The 20124-nt window shown below is 40.7% G+C and overlaps 1 protein-coding gene across 2 annotated transcripts in view; it reads right to left on the reverse strand.

The window, feature by feature from the left end:
• The window catches only part of LOC119744652 (arginine-glutamic acid dipeptide repeats protein-like), a 28565-nt gene that overhangs the window by 6983 nt on the left and 1458 nt on the right, over positions 1-20124 (reverse strand). For both annotated transcript variants that reach the window (XM_038220711.1, XM_038220710.1), the window contains exons 2-15: positions 18274-18547; positions 13264-13334; positions 12420-12525; positions 11523-11619; positions 9211-9315; positions 7977-8153; positions 6937-7036; positions 6120-6218; positions 5403-5483; positions 4130-4274; positions 3905-3997; positions 3263-3462; positions 1139-1300; positions 461-661 (exon numbers count right to left, since the gene is read on the reverse strand). In XM_038220711.1, the coding sequence (XP_038076639.1) occupies positions 461-661; positions 1139-1300; positions 3263-3462; positions 3905-3997; positions 4130-4274; positions 5403-5483; positions 6120-6218; positions 6937-7036; positions 7977-8153; positions 9211-9315; positions 11523-11619; positions 12420-12525; positions 13264-13334; positions 18274-18526 (1890 nt within the window). In that variant the 5' untranslated portion in view covers positions 18527-18547. The remainder of the gene's footprint in view (positions 1-460; positions 662-1138; positions 1301-3262; positions 3463-3904; positions 3998-4129; positions 4275-5402; positions 5484-6119; positions 6219-6936; positions 7037-7976; positions 8154-9210; positions 9316-11522; positions 11620-12419; positions 12526-13263; positions 13335-18273; positions 18548-20124) is intronic.

The following is a 20124-nucleotide window of genomic DNA, read 5'->3' on the forward strand; positions in this document are numbered from 1 at the left end:
GGCTCCGGTTTCTGGTATGGAGCTTGCCCAAAAAGTGGTACGGCGACGCGGCTTTTTTTAACTGATTTTTTTTGCTTCAAATGTCGGCTGATGACTGCAATTGGTGCCCGAGTAAACTTAGTGCAAATATATGGGAGTCTAGAGAGGCCACATAAAGCTTATTCTCGACAATAACCCAATCTAAAAACACGTTAAAATTGTGCAGCAGCAGGATTCCAGTCAAACCAGTGAGTTTGGCGGTTTGAGACATCATCTTTCATTGAAAAAAAAACGTTTTCATTTTGCTGACGCGCATGGCTACGGCGACACGCGCGCATACCAGAAACCGGAGACTTTTTTTTTTGGGTCTAATAAGAATCCAATACTTTGGGTGTTGAGTTTACCATATGGTGTTAGATTTTGCGAGAGTGAGGAAGGTTCATAGTAAATCACTGAAGGGGTTAGGGTTATAGTAACTTACTGGTGCATCTACTTCAGGTGCTCCTGCTTCCTCTGTTTCCTGTTCCTCAGTCCTCATCCCGGATTCTTCCGTTGTCTCTCCTTCCTCGGCCTCATCTTCGTCTTCATCTTCCTCGTCTTCGTCTTCCTCATCTTCGCCGGCTGGTTCCTGCTTAATGGACGGCACTGACGGACTCCCTGGGTGATCTGTACCTGGCTCCTCCTGGTGAGACATGGCAAGTGCATTAGTTGACTGTTGACTGGACCTCGTGTACATATCGTCCAGGCTCCTGGCCAGCTCAAACGTACTTGTTTAAAACCGGCCAAGCACATAATTATTCTCTTATTCACAATCCCTTGAGTAAATTTCAATTCGTAAAATATCTCTTGAATGGAAAGTTTCATTGGCAACATAAATCTCAGAGAGCGTTCTACTTTACAGACTTCCAAGACAATTAAATAGCACCCGAAAATCCAATCCTCTTTAAAGTTTGTTTCTTTCTTTTCAGTCTTTGTGTGTATCTATATCAACTCTGGTATAATCTTTACATAATTCACAAAGCTTCCAAAATGGTTGATTTCCCATTGATGGTGAATTTATAAATCAACTTTGGACAAGGCATAAGCTATTACCGAGTCAGTACCTTTATCATTTTTGTAATTGCATTCTTCTGTGACCTATCCCAGGAGCTCTCCTTACCTTGATTTTCTTCTCGCTAGACTTGCTGCTGCTATCGCTGGAGGTGCTGAGAGAACACGGGGAGTGGCGATGCTTCTCCTGCTTCCGTTCGATGTTCACAGGGCTGCAGGGCTCGCTGACGCTGCCGTGCTTGTTGCGTCCACTACGGAGCGTTGAGCTTACCTGTACGGATGAATAGATGAGGCAGTGTACACAAGATGGTGTACAAAAGACGGCGACCAGTGTACACACCCTACAATTTGCTCTGATATTTTTACTCATTGTTCCTGGTTTCAGCCACATACGCACTCTGAATTTTACATTAGCTGAAAGAGCATTGCACACTAATAACTGTGGATCATTTTCCTGTGGAAATGCAACTCATAATTGTGAATTTCGCGACGATTTTGAGCCCGATGCCCAGCTTTCTACACAAGCAACTGTTCTGGATGGGTACACGCTCGACCGACCCCACAACCAGGATAGAGCCAGCTATTGTGCTTGTAGTCGGGGCCTTTGTCCACGCCATGCTTTCACTTGCTCATAGTGCTATACAAGTACATGTACAACAACATGGCTGATAAATCTCCGAAAGAATCTACAAAGGAAATCTAGAGCTGGAAGGAGCACCAGGTTTGGACGTGTCCCAGTCAGGTACTACCCTAATTATACAACATTCAACTGTGTACTATCTGCTTGTGACGACGTTCAAATCATACCTGTGAGCTGTGGAATACCATGCCAGTGTTCTAACAAATGCATTCTCAGTGTTTGTTTCTTTAAAGGTAGAAATGGACAATTCATCATTTGTGCATTTTCTTTTGTTTGAAGCAATATTGCTCAAAATCTAAAGACGGGTGCTTAACAACTAACCTGATGAAGTTTTAGCTCTGTGAATGCTGCATACTTTGAGAAAACACAATATTCTGGATTTTACTCGCAAAACTACTGCATGCTCTCTTCTTATGCATTTACGTTCATCAAGTTTCCAGAGAAATATCTACGCATGGAATTTCAGAGTACGCATCATGGATACGCAACTGATAAACCTCATGAAGCCAGAGTTGTAATGACTCGAGTCAATGACTCGACTCGACTTGAGGAAGGCTAATAAGACTCGAGTCCCAAAATAAAAGCAAAACTTACTTGCGAAAAATATTTGCAATGACTTACGCTGCGCCGTTCGCGTTGCCAGTTTTTGTTCACGTCACGTTAATGTTCGCGAATAATGTACGTTTATATACAGCGGCAGTCTGTTTCCTTCCTCCATAATGAAACAACAAACATACACCGTGTCGCGGACTCCCACCTTGTGGTTCTATAGCATGTAATGCTAAACCCGGAACCAGACTTAAAAGGCATTTCTCAATCCGTGGTTTCATCATTGGTTTCGGGCGATTTTGAAGTTCTTGGTGGAACGCTGGCTAAATTCATGTCCCGATTTCACACAAAAAAATGGATACGGACGGGCCCACCTTTAAATAATCAGAAACAGTTTTGTATAATGCAATTAGGTTTTAACGTTGTCAGCGATCAGCGAACAACAAAATCTAGACCCGAAGCCAAACCGGTTATAAGACCGAAGTTTCACATCTTCTTATCTGTGACGTGAGCTAGCAATGGAAACTGTTGGTTGGGTACCATACAGCATACTTTATGTCTTTGGATTTCCGTAATAGACTGGTGCCTTGTATTCTTTCTCTCTTGTGTTTGTTGCTTTTTATTGTAATTTAGTGTTCAAATATTTGTGACTCGATTTGACTCGAGCTAAATACTTGACTCGACTCGACTCGACCACACTTTGTGACTCGACTCGACTCGACTCGACCTTGTTGACCTAATGACTCGACTCGACTCGAGTCACTTCTTTAAAATGACTCGACTCGACTCGAGTCACAAAAATCAGTGACTCGTTACAACTCTGCATGAAGCTAATAGCCTATGTGTAATGTGTAGTTCAATCCGGCCACAGAATCATTGTACATTTACAGAGGCCCCAAGCTGTTAATCAGACTAGCTGTCACAGAGACGTAGCTTTGTGCAACAATTCTTTCGCTGTCACTGGGGGACCACCGCGAGTGCATATTTCATTCCTGGATTGATGTGCACAATACACTGAAAAGGGTTATGTCTCCTGATTCGTACCAAATCTCTCTGCCTTCGGCTCCTGAGTTTGTGGCGGACGACGTCGTAGGACTCCCCCTCCCTGACTGGCTTGAACATGAACGCCGGCGGCTCGCGGGGGTTCTCAATGGGCGGCAGCTCGCCGTACTTCTTGAAGCTGAGCCTGCAGTTGGTGCAGAGGAGGATCCGCTCTCGAGACCCGTGGTGCCAATCTTTAGATGCTGCACCAAAAATTCAGTTTATTCATATTTCGTGAAATATTCAAGGACAATTCGTGGAATGTTGCATCCTGGATGGACTGCGCTTGGTAGACGAAAAACAGCCATAAGTAACAGTATTTTTACAAAAATTAATTTTATTACTTTTTAAAACAGTAAGAATGGTGGCACGAAAATGAAGCCAGTAGTTCTGTGAATTTTTTTTCTCTTTTCCTCTGGCCATTATGTGCACGTTGTCCATCATTAACCCTCGCAGACTCCCAAGCTGATTAATCTGGTGAAAACACTCTCTTCTGACAATGAGGAGGCATGATAACATGACGTTAATTCTTTTTTTTAAATCTATCTCACAGAGTTGCAATCAAGGCAATCACAAGTCAGGTTGCAGAGTTGGTTTATAGTTTTATAGTTAATAGTTCTTAAACCTTCTCCAAACTCTACATACTTGTAGTGAAGCAGTGTCGGCAAGCGTAGCTACTGAAGTCTCTCTCGCTGTCATCACTATCCATGTCGCTCTCACACGCTGAGCTCAAATCCACTGTCAGAAAACAAAATGACATTTAAAAGTGGGCAACAATTTTCAGCAAGAAAATCCACTTTAATTCTTTGCATAAGGCAAGCCAATAATTATTTGTGAACTGTGTTTTTAGTTTTTTAAACTCGAACTCACAGAATTCATTAGAGGGAGGCCTGTTGGCTCGGGCACATGTCTTGATTCGGCGGAGGACGCTCTGTCTACGATGTCGACGATAAATCCTCTGGCCGGACGCCTCGGGGGACTTCTTCCAGTAGTAGTAAAACTCTACAAGATCACCCTGTGCGGAAAAACAAGATCGGGAAAGTCTAGTAAAGCCGGTCTTAGACCTAGTTGGTTTCTAGGTAATCATCTGAGTCACATTTTGGAGCCAATCTGAGGCTTACGCAGGTTTTCATCACCGTCCGCCTCGATTTTTACTCCTGTTACGACGTGTCTAGTGGTCATTGCAAAATACGAAGCATCCTTTTCTTTCAATAGCCAGTTTTATGCCATAAAAATACATGAACAAGACTATAATACCGAGACAATGTGTGTCAAATTGTAAGAAAATGCATTGAATTATTATGAATTAGCCTGGAATATTGCAGTTGAAATTTCAAAGTAGCTGTACAGTCCACTGAGTGCTTGTTTTCCTTTAAAATTGCATCACACGTCCGCCATTTTGTTTTACGGTTTAAAAATTTCAAGAGGAGATCTGACGACTCTTAGTTGAATATCAGACGAATATTTACTGTACGCTGACTAAATAAATAAAACAGTCACTGAATTGTGCTATAAATACACCTATGACGGGTCAAACTTACGACATATTCTGTGAAATTGATCGCAGGATGCGTTGCGGCTACGCATCGTAGGGATATGACGCGCCGCAGCGCTGCGATGCATTGTAGGGATATGATGCGTCGCAGCGCTGCGATGCATCGTAAGTTACCATGAGTTTCATGAAATCGGGTGCAGCAAATAAAATTCTTTCTTTTCATGTTCCTTTGAAAAATAAGTCTCAAGGAAACAGATTTTGGTCTGCTTTAACTGTAACCCTCGTAGATCCTTCAAAACCCTCCAGGAAGAGAATATTGCAGGGTTGCAGAGCGTACATAGCAGCAACTGCTGACTTTACATGCACATTTGACACGATGCATTTTTGAAAGTAAAAGTTGGAGTCTTCAGAAAGGTTTCAACAAATTGCTGAGGGAGTAAGGATTCACAGGAAGTTACGGAACAAAAAATGCTTGGGAAAAGTGTTACTAGCACAATCAATTTCGACTTGCAGAGTGTCATATTCTTTCCGTAACTAAACCTTTTTTGTGAAGTGGTCAGAAAATGTCTTTGTCTGATCTGACCGTTATTTCAATCTCTTAAAGACTGATACATTTTTCAGATGAACAAGAGGAAGTGAATGACATACCCGTTCTTTGTGTGGGAGAAGCTCCTTGCGGATGCGGAAGAAATTCTTGCCGTACTGGCGCAGCCCCTTCACAAACATTTTCTGCCAGGAGAAAAATAAAACTTGATCCGGTCAGATGGATCTACTGAGCAGGTAAGAAATTGCTTAACAAATTGTTGTGCTGGTTTATATGAAATGATGGGAAACACCGACCCGATATGAACCGAATGCAGTTTTAGGTCGGGTCGGTTTCGGGTCGGTTTGCACATTCGCTCCTATTGGAAAGCACACATGTAGACAAAGCATGACGACATAACATCACACGGCTTTTGGGCCTCTAACAATAATACCAAAGTATTGATAAAATGTAAATGAAAGTTAAAAGAAATTCTGTGCTATCGTAAAAAAAAAAGATTTAGGATTGAAAACATGTGGGTTAGGCCCCCCCCCCCCCAAATAGTTCTGCTTCCGGTTTCCCTACCTACCCTATTCTGACAGCCCCTACCCTAATTTTTTTTAATTGGAAAAGTGAGGAAAAACACCCAAAAACCATCAATTTGTACCTATTACCCTTCACTAAACGCTGACGCCTTCATATGGTCGTACACAAAAAATTGGCAAAAAAAAATCCCTACCTACCTACCCTATTTTCGAAACCATGTAATTGGAATCAGAACTTCTTTTTTTGGCCTTACTTCTGACAGATTAATTTAAAAATTAATAAATTAATTTCTTTACCGTTTCCTGCTCATTCCACTTCTTATCAACAGAGCGAGGGACACAGGTCTTGACTAGAGCCTGCAGAGCCTTGCCACAGTTGTAACTGTTCTCATGAAGCTGTGAGACAAAGAAAAACAATACAATATCAAATGGTATACAACGTAGATAGCAAACCAGCGAGGTAACAACTCCAATGACTATACCTCATACATATTCATGATCGAGAGCCGAGATCCCACTCATCCATTCACCATGTGTAAATTAGCTTTCATTCCCACTTGAAAAGAGGCTACAAAGCGCCCTCTGCATGTCGTGCACAGACCCTATAGTCTCACCACGGTGACCGGTTTAGCCGATTTTCAGCTAACTTTGACAGAATATTTTTTAAAAACCAAGTTTGACAGAAAATTTGACAATGATTTTTTTTGGCAGATTTCTGGCAGAATTCTGCAAAAATTGTTATTTGACAGAAAACAGCAAATTTGAAAAAAAAAGTGTACATTTGTTTAAAAAAGCTTCAATCCTTTCAAACAAACCCTTGCATAATGGGACAGAATGGCTGGTCTAGGTGCTGAGGTTCACTGGAAACAGACTTCGTCGTGTGGCCGCGGATCCGCGTTAAGCCCAAAATTTACCAATAATTTCACAATAACTTTATGTGACTAGATTGTTTATTATGTAATTTGAATCTCAATTAAGGCAATACTACCAATCTGCATGTGATTTTAAGGGTTTATACTGTATTTCGAGTAAATCTGGGGAATTTGGCAGATTTTTTGATATGCATTTAGCAGAATTTGGCTCTGACCTTACGGTCACCCTGAGTCTCACTTACACACTGCAGTGCATTGATAGTTGTATCATCCTTGGAGGCTACTTCGCATCCTTCCTCGGGTGAGCCTCCATCACACATACCAACAAAAGCTGCCATACTCCTGGATAAACCAAAGCAACGTAACAGGTTTCAAGATAAGCCAGTCTGCTTTTTTTTGCATGTGAATGTCATGATTTGGTGATTTTCATTTTGGGATGAACACAACAGATACATTTACACAGACTTTCATATGGGTTTGAGACTGACTATACTTCTAACGTACATGCGTACCTTGCAGTACATATGTATGTATTCAACACCATTTCTGTGACATTTCCAGACCTCTTGTTTTTGAGCAAGCATTTAAATTTTCAGAGACCAAGCCTAAAGGGTTCATTATTTGATGACGGTTCATTGTATACCGATATTTGAGTCAACACTCAATGTCAGGTAAAAATGTGTTTTTCAGGGCAAAAATCTCACAAGATTTTCTTGAAACCTTTTTAGAGACATTTAGAGACCCATTTCCCCAAAACGATAATTTGGAATCCTCCATTTATCCTAACCACCCCAACTCCATCAAAATCCATCCGCGCCCCCCCCCCCCCCACCCCCCCCATTTTGGTGGATTTTTGGGGACTTGGTCCAGAAGGCCTGGCGTGACTAAATACTGATGGAGTATGAGGGACTTGGGCCTAATGGCCTGAAGCAGTACTAGGGGTATCCGATTGATTTTGCCTAGCTTCCTGTACTGCTATAGTGATAAAAGCCATGTGTAGCAAGTCCTTGAATGTCAACCAGTGCGTCAGTGGTGGATTCCATCATGTCATGTACAGTTTTGTATTGGACGCACAGTGATTGGTGGATTTTAATGGACTTGGTCCAGTTCCTAGTAAAAGATGGTAGTGAGTTAGGTTTAACATAAAAACAACCCAAATGTTTTGTATTTTGAATGTCAAAAGCATTGAAAGGCTTTACTATTTCAAGCCAGACTTGAATCAAACGTGACGCTCCATTACGTGAGATTTGTGTGAGGTCTTGAAAAAGGTCTCGACTAATACCTTGCTGCCTGGAGATACATCTTGAGGTCAATGTCGTGGATGACAGGTCGCCAAGTCAGCTCCTCATGCTTGGTGATCAGCAGACCACTGGGCTGCTTCAGCTTGGGCCGGAGTTCAGGCAGGACGGCCTGGTGACTGGGCCCGACCCGTATCTCCCCCTGGGTGCTGGCAAGACGTCTGGTCAAAATACAAACGAAAGGAACAAATAAGAGCCTTGCTTGACCTATTCCACTTACAAATTTTAAAATGCGATCTTAAGGCTTTGCATGGCGGAGAGTACAGCTTGGGTAGACATTTGCAGATGAACCATATACGAAGAAACTAACTCTTAAACTGAATCAATGCCCAACAACAAGAGGTATTGACTTGTCATTGTGGTCTTTTGTCGGGAGAAAGGAATTGACCAGTTTCCATTTATACTCCAAGACACAATTCGTACACTACCCAGAATAACTCTGAAAGTCATTTTTCACTCCAAAAATATTTCTCCACTTTTTCAATACTACCCCTTCATAAAATGCTTGTACCCAACCCTGCAGTGCGTGGGAAGAATGCGTGCAACGTACACACTCGTACATGTACTTTGCTAAATGTCAAGTATTTTTTTTTTTAAGAGAGTCTTCTGTTGTATACATGTACACGTAGTCGTTAAGCTTTGCACAGAGAATATAGTTAGAAAATAGTGAATGCCATTTGAGTGCTCCTGGCAAATCAAGAGACAGAATATATGGGTGAGCTGAAGTTTAACCCTAACCTTCCCAAATCCTCCAAAAATGCTCTTTGCAAAATGGAGGATTTTGCAGGATTGAGGCTGTATGGCAGAAGTGTGTGGCTGATTTCGGAGGATGCACTGTGTCAAAGTCTATGGTCGGACCTCGAGTTTATGCTCTGCTGTGCATAAATGTAGGCTTAAACATGTATTATACTTGAAATCCTCCGCACTGCTCCAGGATGTCACTGGCTCTGCCTCAACATATTCACAGTGATTGCCGGAGGATTGTGCAGGATTGAGGCAGTGGTCACCTCTCCAAGGACCACATTCACGAAATAACGGAGGATTTTGGAGGGTTGAGGCTGTATTGTATTTTTACATGGAGGTAGTTGGATGATTTTGCAGGATTGAGGTTACATCCTGGCAACCATGCCTAAGGAGTTAGGGTTAATGGAGCTCCTCCTCCTTCTACAGCCTCACCCCTCCCCTTCCATCTATTCAAGTCGTCCACGCCAAACCCACCTTGTCTCCGGGTTATAGCCCAGGATGTAGAAGAAGGTATCCGGCCTGGCCTTGAAGTCCTTAGCATTCTGGATGTCCTTGAAGTGTTTCACATTCCCTTTACCCCTAGATAGGTCCAAAACAACAATGAAGAATAACTGCCTGCATGTCACTTAAAGATGAAGTCCATCATTTGTAATTTGTGGATTTTGTTCGTTTGAAGCAACAAACGTGCTCAAAATCTAAAGAAGGGTGCTTAACAACTAACCTGATGAAGTTTCAGCTCAGCTTCAGCTGTATATTCCGAGAAAACAGCACTCTAGGATCTCAACTTCAAGTCAAAAGTTGCCAAATCATGTTTTGAATTTGGCCTGAATTCAGCGTCCGAGACACGTTCTCACTGAGCCGATTGCAGCTACGCCATGTCGCGCACTGATCCGACGAATTATAGCAACCGCGCGTGCGTGTGTGTTGACCAATGCTTGCTGGCGCTTCGCCGAATATCAAAACGAACTACTATTTCAAATTTCCTACGGTGCGTCTTAAGAAGCACCGTTGGAAAGGCCTTCTTTCGTTGATTACTTCAAAATGACAGCTTGCCAGAAAGAATAATATCACAGGGAGTTTAGTCCACTTACTATCTTTCCACCAAGTATGTTTTTCAACAATAATTACGTCAGTTACTGTTCAGATAGCTGCAAATGATGGACTATAGCTTTAAAAATTCACTATGAACAAATTTCAATCTAAATGCTGGGGTTCTCCGCTCGGTATGTAAGCAATGTACCCGTAGGCCTTTTGGGAACTTTTCTTTTATTTCCAATCTTGCAACAAATTAGGGAGCACTGACATGACAACTGATAGCATGCACTAGTTAACCTCAGCACGGTGAGATTTTACAGGAACATGGTACTTCTGGGACATCGTATAGGAGGTAGATGTACGTGTGTACATGAACAATGTATACGTCCACGTACATACAGTGCATTTTTTGCCCTGGCTGCGCTGGGCTCTTCTAGTCAATGGTAAAACCGGGTTTACAGACACACCGTTGGAAATTTCTGTTAGTATTTTTTTTATCCGGCGAAGCGCGCGCACGGTTGCTATAATTCTTCGATCAGTGCCTGACATTGCGTAGCTCAATCGGCTCAGTGAGAACGTGTCTCGGACGCTGAATTCAGGCCCAATTCAAAACATGATTCAGCAACTTTTGATTTGAAATCGAGATCCTAGAATGCTGTTTTTCTTGAAATATACAGCTGAAGCTGAGCTGAAACTTCATCAGGTTAGTTGTTAAGCAATTTTAGGAAAACACTCCCTTTATGCAAAGTTGTTAGACATATGGGTTACATGTACGTCTGTGCATTTACGTTACGTGTATTTTGGAAACTGGGTATTTGAGAAATGCTGACGGGCATTTTTGGGGGATATGCGCTTATTGACTACGCTGGGCTCTTCTAGTCAATGGAAAAGCTGGGTTTACAGATAGTCTTAAAACGCACTGTTGGAAATTTCTGGTTTTTTTATTCGGCGAAGTGCGCGCAAGCGTTGACACGATGCCCACGCGCGCGGTTGCTATAATTCTTCGGATCAGTGCGTGACACTGCGTAGCTGAATCACCTCAGTGAGAACGTGTCTCAGACACTGAATTCAGGCCCAATTCAAAACATGATTAGCAACTTTTGATTTGAAATCGAGATCCTAGAATGCTGTTTTTCTCAAAATATACAGCTGAAGCTGAGCTGAAACTTCATCAGGTTAGTTGTTTAGTATCCTTCTTTAGGTTTTGAGCACGTTTGTTGCTTCAAACGAACAAAATGCACAATTTACAAATGATGGACTATACCACATACATGTACATGTATGGGGACTATGTTACAGTAAAAATGCACATGACCTCGTCCTGTTGTCAAGGAAGGGAGCCTACCTCGGGAGAAAGTGACCTCACACTTTGGAAGCGTGTAATAAGAAGCTGCAGCAACTTGCTTACTGATTGGACTGACTTGAAATACATCTTGTTAACCCTAACAGAACTCAACCCATCAAACCCCAACAGCATGTATTGTTGGAATCTGTCTGGATGGGTACAGTACCCCTAAACTGACAGTCTTTTACATTGGGTTGGCACACCTCCAGAAACTAAGTCAGAAATATGTGTGTGCAGTTTCCCATTATGGTGTTGGAATCTGCCAGGATGGGTATGGTTCCTAGTAAATCATGCTAGGGAGTTGGGATTAAGGTAAGCAGGCCTGACATTTCAATGCTAGTGGAATTGCTAGGGTTTGTTACGAATATTTCACTGGGGTCAAACCTTTTATGCTGTTTACACTCACCTGAGCAGAGACACGTGGTAGTTCTCTGTGGTGTCCGATACAAAGAGCTCCCTGCTCTTGATGATCGGGTCTTTGGTGACCAAGTCAATCCCAGAATCTAAAAGCAAGAAGAAAACAATATACATCCAATGGCAATAATGTTCACATCTCGTTGAACAAATGTGATGCGATCAAGCTGCATGAGTCGTTTGTCGGGAATTTTTGTGTGGAGATAGATACAGGCCAAAATAGGGCCACTTCATCACATCTCTTGGTGTTCCGACTTCCATAAATTTTGAACTAAAGATGGTATCAGCATGCGGTTTTCACAGCAGTAATGCTGAGATTGTGCTCTTTTGAAATCTGCAATAAATCTATTTTTGACCAGGGTCGACAAACGACTCATGTAGCTTGATCGCATCACAAACATGTTATTAATGCTCACTGATTAAAACATCAAAAGGGCAAACCCCGATATTGAGATATCAACAATGCAATTTTAGGAAAACACTCCCTTCAAGCAAAGTCATTAGACATATGGGCTACATGTAGGTCTGTGCAAATTTACGTTACGTGTATTTTGGAAATTGGGTATTTGAGAAATGCTGACGGGCATTTTGGGGGGATATCCGCTTATTTGAACAACATTTACAATGCTTGGGAAAGAGAGGGAAAAAAGAGGCCAGCTTAGTTCAATATCCAAGGATAAAAGTGGAAAAGTCCACACCTTTTTCTAAAACAAACACTTTGTGAAGGTTTTCTTTTTCGTTACTACAATGTAGTTGTCAACAAAATGCAAGTATACAATCAATAAACTGGAGGGTTAAAATAACCGGCAATATGTGCCTCTTTCAAAAACAAAAAAACACGCACAACCTAAGAAACCAACCAACATTCAAAACACAATAATACGGTTACCGTTTTCAGTGTGCCTGTCTTGGACCAGCAGCTGGTAGACGGAGTCTGGTACTTCAGACTGACGGTAGAACCACTTGACTCCGACGATCACATTGTCTCGCTTACTCTGCAAGATGAAGTGTCAAAAAAATACTTCAGAATTACGCGGATAGAGGATATGCATGTACGTGTACAATGTACTTCCTGTATTAAAAGATCCTATGCTGTCTGTCTGTCTGTCTGTCTGTGTGATGTCTGTGTGTCACGTTTTGTGCAACGGTTAATGGAGAGGCTAGATTATTGTATGGAGGTGCTCAACTGGTATATGCCCCGATTTCAATGTCCTCTGAAGTCACGGTTGGCACAGGAAAAAATGATTTCTTTGTTTTGTTTTGCATTTTTTTTTAGCAAATGTGAATCAAAGGGAGATATCCTCTGTTAGGGTTGAATCTCCTCTTTAAAATGACACAGATCATGTCCTTACATTCACGGTTGACTGAGCGGTGACCAATTTATGAAAGGATCTATTTAGAGACTTGCGCCACTTTTCATGGTGAAATCTCTTTTTTTTCCCCACCTGCCTTGATTGGCAATCATAGCCTTTCACTCTGTGATAAATGACACAGCAAAAACCACAATTGAAAAATGGCGCAATTCTCTAAATAGACCCTTTCTTAAAATTGGTCACTGCTCAGTCAATCGTGAATGTAATGACATGACCAGGGTGTCATTTTAAAGAGGAGATTCAACCCTAACAGAGGATATCTCCCATTGATTCCCATGTGCCCTACATGTACTTCTGTTCCAATTAGCAATAATATGTTGGTTTCGTTTTTTTTTATCCACCCTGAATAAAAACACTTACCACTCTGAAATCTTGTATCGTGCATATGAAATACGGCATATCCGGCCGCGGGCTTTCAACGTACACACTATCTGTAGATCAAGAAATCACACAGGAAATTGGGTGCTTGAAGTACCATGAATAGGACGTTTGCACAAGACACCAAGGAAGCATGTGGAATATGATTTCCACGAACTGACGCTGAACAACATGAACAGGTTCTCAAATGCGTATTTCTTTTTTGGCAAAATATTGAGAAAAAAACTGATTGTTTCATATGAATGGTTATTACAGGTCTTGTTTTCTACAGACATTTTGCATTTTTCAAATTAGCAGCTGTGGTGAGGAGTTATGCCATTTTCATTGAAGTGGCTCATTTTCCAGTCTGCACAGGGAATTGGTTTTGCCTTGTTTAAATGTGTCAATAACTTCAAGTGAGTCAGTTACCATCATGACTAGGTTTGTATTTGTTATTGCTCCACATCAGTATATGATATCAATAAATTTGTTGAACCATGAAACCATAAGAGTGTTTTTGTTAGCGTGTATTCTTTGCTAGCTCTTTTCTTCAAAATGGTGAAACTTTCACCAAATATGTCCAAAATACCAGCCTACAAAATATCTCATTTGCACTTGTTTATAATTGCTACCGGGTACATGTACATATATTTTTAATATTTTCTGTAATTTGGGTCCAGATCATTCTGAATCACCCTGTACATAACGGTACATGTATGACACTGTGTATGTAGGCCTTGGTAATGTTGTACAATGTACATGTTTTTGAAGGCCTACATGTACACACTTCAAGTCTACAAGATTCGGCTACGGTGCAAGAGGTACATACATGTACATGTATGTATAGTACAAATATAGTCGTACACATAAATTACACAAAGTGAGATTTAAGGATGTGACTTTGCATCTATTTTTGTACCGTTTAGCAAATATTTTAAATATCTTTTAAACGTATGAATGTGCATGAATGTACAGTCGACTCTCGTTATAACAAGGTCAATGGGACTAGCCAAATTACAATGTACCTCTTTATAACAGGAATGTTGTTATAAAAGGACAGCGAAACAAAGAAACACAAAGAGAACCCGAGATTTGGGACCTCAGACTTCGCTCTTTATAAGCAGAACCTCTTTATAAAAGCGCTCTTTATAATGAGAGTCAATGGTATGTAATATCATGTATAGCCCTTTCACAAAGGCTGATGTCTGCATGTTACATGTATACATGCATACGTACCGGTATGTCTGCAGAGTACAGGCAGGCATGATTGGCATCAACTATAAATCAACCATACTATACCGGTAGTTGATGATAAATAGCGGGCAGTCACTGACAAAGTAAAAACTTAACTACGTGTATACCCCAAATGTAATCAATCACTGCAATGCTCCTGAGGATTTGTAAATTAAATAGGTTTGAAAATATCGTTAATTAGGCCTATTTGTGCTACCAGTAGGTACATGTACATTCGTATGCACATGCATGCTTCACTCGAAAGGAAGATGTACATGGCATAAACATTATACACATGTACAAGTACAATGTAGGTCCCTTCTTTATTTTCGAGTTTCGTTTAAACGTTTTGGAAAATTTGTAAATAGACAGATTTTTTTTCATCACATCATGTTGTACATCACTGTATGAATGGAAAAAAACTGACAGACGTGTAGGCCTATATATATCAAAGTACCCTCCTTTTTTTTTAATTAAAAAAATTGAACTAATCTTTGAACATGAAGGTTTTTTATATGACAGGGCCATATTACAACACAACATCATAATACTGGTATTTTATATTTGTCAGTAAACATAAACCAATTTTCACCTTATAGTTATACCATTCTACCTCCATGGTTATACATACACAAGTACATTGTACAATGTATGCATGATCGAACTAATAATGCAAACAGTGATGCTCCATTACATGTACAATGTAAATGTATTCTACACAACACCTGGCATGGTAGTATTTTGATGGATTTTATTACTGTACATAAATTATATATGCAAGTCACTACTACATTTCATAATTTCATGAATGTGTAGGCCTATTATGGTGTTGGATTTTTCACACACAAACAGCTTTTGTTAATGCACGATTTATGAGAACCCTTCGGCAACTTCCTGTGGCAAGCCAAGCATTCACTGCACATCTTAACAGCCCCACTGATCTTGGGGGAGTCGGGCGGACAAAGAAAAAGGTTGCGTTTCTGACAAACATGTGCGATGCACACGTAACTGATATCAACAGGAATTTATTTTTTGTCTGGTGTGGATGCATGCAAATGCCTCCACGGATCATGAGGAGCAACAAATTTGTAAATTTATGCTGCAGATTTTGTAAATGTTGTTGAGCAGACACTTGTAATTTACACTGGTCAGGTGTACATGTACATGTAGTAACAGGGATACAATAAAAGTAAAGTAACACTATTGGAATATATGTACATTGTAATTTATGCACATGTATAGGTACCTACAATATATGTAACCCACTCCAGGAAAAGGTGATATCATTGTAAGTCGCAAAAAAATAAACTTCAAGTTATATACACGACTGGAAAGCCCACAACGTAAGCTTTCATTTGATATATATGACACAGCTGTATAGCCCTTCTCGTTGTGGAGATATAACGAATTTGCATATTAATTAGTTCCATGGAGTTCAAATCACACAACTGAGAAAACAGGCTTTGAAATAGCTGGCTCTGTTGTAGATTCGGGCAAGAAAAACTCACTTTTAATATCTTAGCAACAAACATGTTCCTTTTTACTATCACTTTTAAACTTCGGATATTGATTCTACAATGATTATTTTCAATGATTTTTGAAGAAAAAAAAACTTTTTGAAACCAGATTACTATCTTTTGGCTCATTTGCATAGTTTTGGGATGTAAAATACAGAGAAAAATGCACACAAAATAAGGTTATTTTTTTCCCTTTATTCATCGAAATCAACATTTCTGTGAATGAATCCTTAAACTTTAGGTATCAAAGATGTCATTTTAAGACAAAAAAAGGAATTTGGATTTTGACGGAAAATTTCACCCTCTCAACGTTCAGCGGGCCATTACACATAAAGGCATAGCGCGACTTATATCACCTTTTCCTGAAACGGGTCACATACATGTGTTCATGTACATGTACATGAAATGGAACAATAGTTTGTATCACATTCAATGTATACACATTATGAACATTGTAAGTAAAGTACATGTACATGTGTATGTAGTGTGTACATACATGTACTTACAACACGTTTCTGCAGTACACAAAAAAAGTGTATGTTAACAGTACAGTATGTACAGTACATCAAACTGCTTCGTTCATTTCAATTTTTTTTTTAATTCGACACGCTACATGTACAGTACATCTGTCAAACGGGTTAAAATATTTTGCAAGTCTAACCAAAAGTGAAAAAGCTCTAGGTTTAAAATTTTGCAGAGAGGTTCACCCAAAACAGAACCTTGTTTTTTATTCAGGTTCTTGATAATAAATCAGCTGAGGCCGGCTAAAATACTTAAAAGGCCATAGGACAATCTTGTTGCACTTGGCAAGGCAATATTAATACCTACACTACAGGTCATCCATATGACGGTGACTTTTCACACAAGTACACTGTAAATTACTTTTTTGTAATTTAATGTACATGTACAGTAATTCAATGTGGCAGGTGCATAGCACATTAGCAGGAATGCAATGTAGTCAGTGTACATCACGCAGGCATGCAACTGGGAACTTAGGAAAAAACGAGGAAATTATGAATCACACAAGACTTTGTACAGTGTTTTTCAATTTGTAATGGCATTCATGAGAAGTAAAAAACGAGGAAATCAGCGGATCCGAGGAAAAGTTTCATGCCTGTACTACTGGTACATGAATTCATTTTGGCTAAAATCAATTTAGTAATTTCCATTTTTTTTGTTCTGGGGTTCTTTTGTTTTTTCTCTGTTCCAAAATTCGGTTATTATTTTCTTTATTCTGTTTGGTTTACTGGTTGTTAATTTAAATATATTCAAAAATGAAATCCAGAAGTTTTTTATGCACTGTAAATTGTCAAATAACTGCTTACTTCACAAATACATGCACATGTGGTTCAGTACATGTACATGAAATAAAATTGGAACGCCATACGTGTTAATTATAGTTCATCGTGTGCAGTTTTGTCATGTTGACATTTTGTACTCGATACCTTCCAGGTGCCACTGTGATTGATACTTAAAGTAAACAGGAACATTGTAAATGAATGTATGCTGACCAAAAATCCACTTCCAGTCTCAGCAAATATTCAGAGTAATTGCAGAATTCCCCCGCCACTCGAAAATCATCCCCTAAAATTCAACGGATACATGATGGATACCAAAGATCCTATAGCGCCACGTAACGGCGCTAGATACGGAGTGGGATTGAGTCGGGAAGGGAGACAGAGGGCGCTATTTTCCCTTTTAAAAAATATCCTCCAAGGGGATGAATCAGTACATGTATGTGTGCATGTACAATGTAAACTGAATGGGGAGGATCGGAGTCCAATGTAGCTTCCAGGAAGTGGATACCCGGATACAGGGATACATAGTGGGAAGTGCACGCGTATTGTGTGTAGCTGGCCGAAGCTGAGGGTGTTTATTGTGGGAAAACATCTTTGACATCGTATCTGAGTATCAGGATACGAGGCGGATAGTCGAGTGGCGGGGTATTCTGCAATTGTGCTAAATATTCCAATTTTAATTGTGTTCTTAGTAAGTCGAATAGTCGATGGGGGCTATTTTTGCACAAAAAAAACCCTTATCATTCAGTACTCTCATTGGATACAGGGAACATGACTGAAATGGTGGTAGCTATCAGACGATCGTGCTGAGCTATCGGCTGATTGTGTCGCCATCTGTTGATTGCGCTGACGTCAGTCAATCACATTTCCTTTTTGATTCACGACTCTGGAGGATTCTTTTTTTAAAAAGGAAGTCAAGTTGATGATAGTGCATACATTATGTATGCATGTCAACCCTGACTTACCTCCCACAGCATACGTGGTGCTGTGATCCGTTGTCATGTAGGACATAATCTCCCCGTCGGGATTTCGTTTGACGCGCGAGGACAAGCTGTTCTTGCGGCCGCCCATAGGTTTCACAGAGTGAGTGCGCTGATGGGACGACGGGGTCTCATCAGCCTTGCTGGAGTCCACCGAGCGCTTGCGGCGCGGGTGGTGGTGGGTGTGGGGGTGGGCGTGGCCACCGCCCTCCTCTCCGCCTTCTCGTTTCTCCCCCATGACAGAATTACTGCTGAAATGCTGAAAATGAAAACAAAACAATCAAGTGCAGCACCTGTATCACACTCTTTATTGGCTTTACTATAACTTTACCGCTGGTTGCAAATACGCAAGAAAACGTCGATAACGTGAAAGTTGGGGTGTGATGTCGATAATTCACGCTGTCGATTTTCCCATCTCCTGAATACGAAGTCACAACGACAATGCTGGCCCCCAATACTTGCACTTGTACGCATGCACATACTATCATTTCGCTTGTACCGTACCCCCCGCGGCGCGCTCCAAGCGAACCGAAAAATCATCGCTGGATCATATGCATGCACGTTTCAAGTGTCAGGTTGGCTCAGTGCAGAAAGGGCATATTTTTCATCATTTTAGCCAAAAAAACCGACAAAATCCAGCGATGCTTGTTCTGCGCATATTACATGAGTATGTTATGAGATGTAGTATGAAGTTTGGGGGCAAACTGTGCAGCGGTTCTGTGGGAAATGTCTGCATTTTGATGGACGTTTTTGTACTTAATTAGTGTTTTGTGCAGAAAACAATTTTGCGGGGTCCTTAATCTATGAGGCTCCACTACTCCTAGAACTATGAGGCTCCACTACGTGGAGCCTCTTACAAATAGTTCTAGGACTACTAGTAGTATGGAACGCCGTATTATCGCGGTACTTATCACGTTTCTCATTCGGAATAGAGATTGCCCACTAACCTTCCAGAATTGTCCTGTCTTATGTGTAGTATAACTCTTCCTTTTTATATTAATATAAAAAAATCTGACGGGTGGTGTGGTTTATTCCGTGTACGATGCCTGTGAAAATAGACATGCGCGGCGTGTGTGAACGGAGGTGGACTCCCTATTATCGCGGTATGCGGGAAGTGGTTTTTATAATGATCCCAACTTTTTTGTTCATAGTTTATCTTTGACCAAAACACCCCCTGAATAAAGTCTGATATTTTCCCTGTAACGTTCAAGTTGATTAAAGACAAAATGTCTGCAGGATGATTTCTTAAGACCCTGCCCTTCCCCCGAAAGGAGAACACAAATCCCTGAGGCAAGTCTACTGATCTGCGATTGAGGGCGCCATTCACTTTACACGGTGTGCCGTTTTATTTTCGCTAAAGCGCGGTGCTTATTTTGATCCCGTAAAAGTTGTTACGATTTCGCGCTGCAAATATCGTCATTCGACTTCATTTTACATTTGCAGCTGAAGAATGGGAACCAGACAATGGAACTTTCATGGACAGAGCGCATTTAAAGAGTTATGTTAAAATATAAACGGTACCTTTTAGCAGACACGGTGAGGGAAAATTTTGCAAGTTTTGGAAAACGTTAATATTTATTAAAATCGTTAAAAGTCCCGAAAGACACAACATTTTTTAATCATTCTTTTTATACAACTCGGTAGAAAATCCTTGATGACTGGTGAACTGGATAAAAATCGCCACTTGAAGGAGTTTTGACACTGTAAAAAGAGAAATTTCCCATGCCGCGATAATAGGGATGCCGCGATAATAGGGAGTCCGACTATACATATACAGTCATGACAGTGGGCTTTTCACGGAGGAAGGAACATTAATGGCAAGGGGCCTACCCATAT

Source organism: Patiria miniata, unplaced genomic scaffold (assembly GCF_015706575.1).
Source record: "Patiria miniata isolate m_02_andy unplaced genomic scaffold, ASM1570657v1 HiC_scaffold_7, whole genome shotgun sequence".
Classification (NCBI taxonomy): Eukaryota; Metazoa; Echinodermata; class Asteroidea; order Valvatida; family Asterinidae; genus Patiria; species Patiria miniata.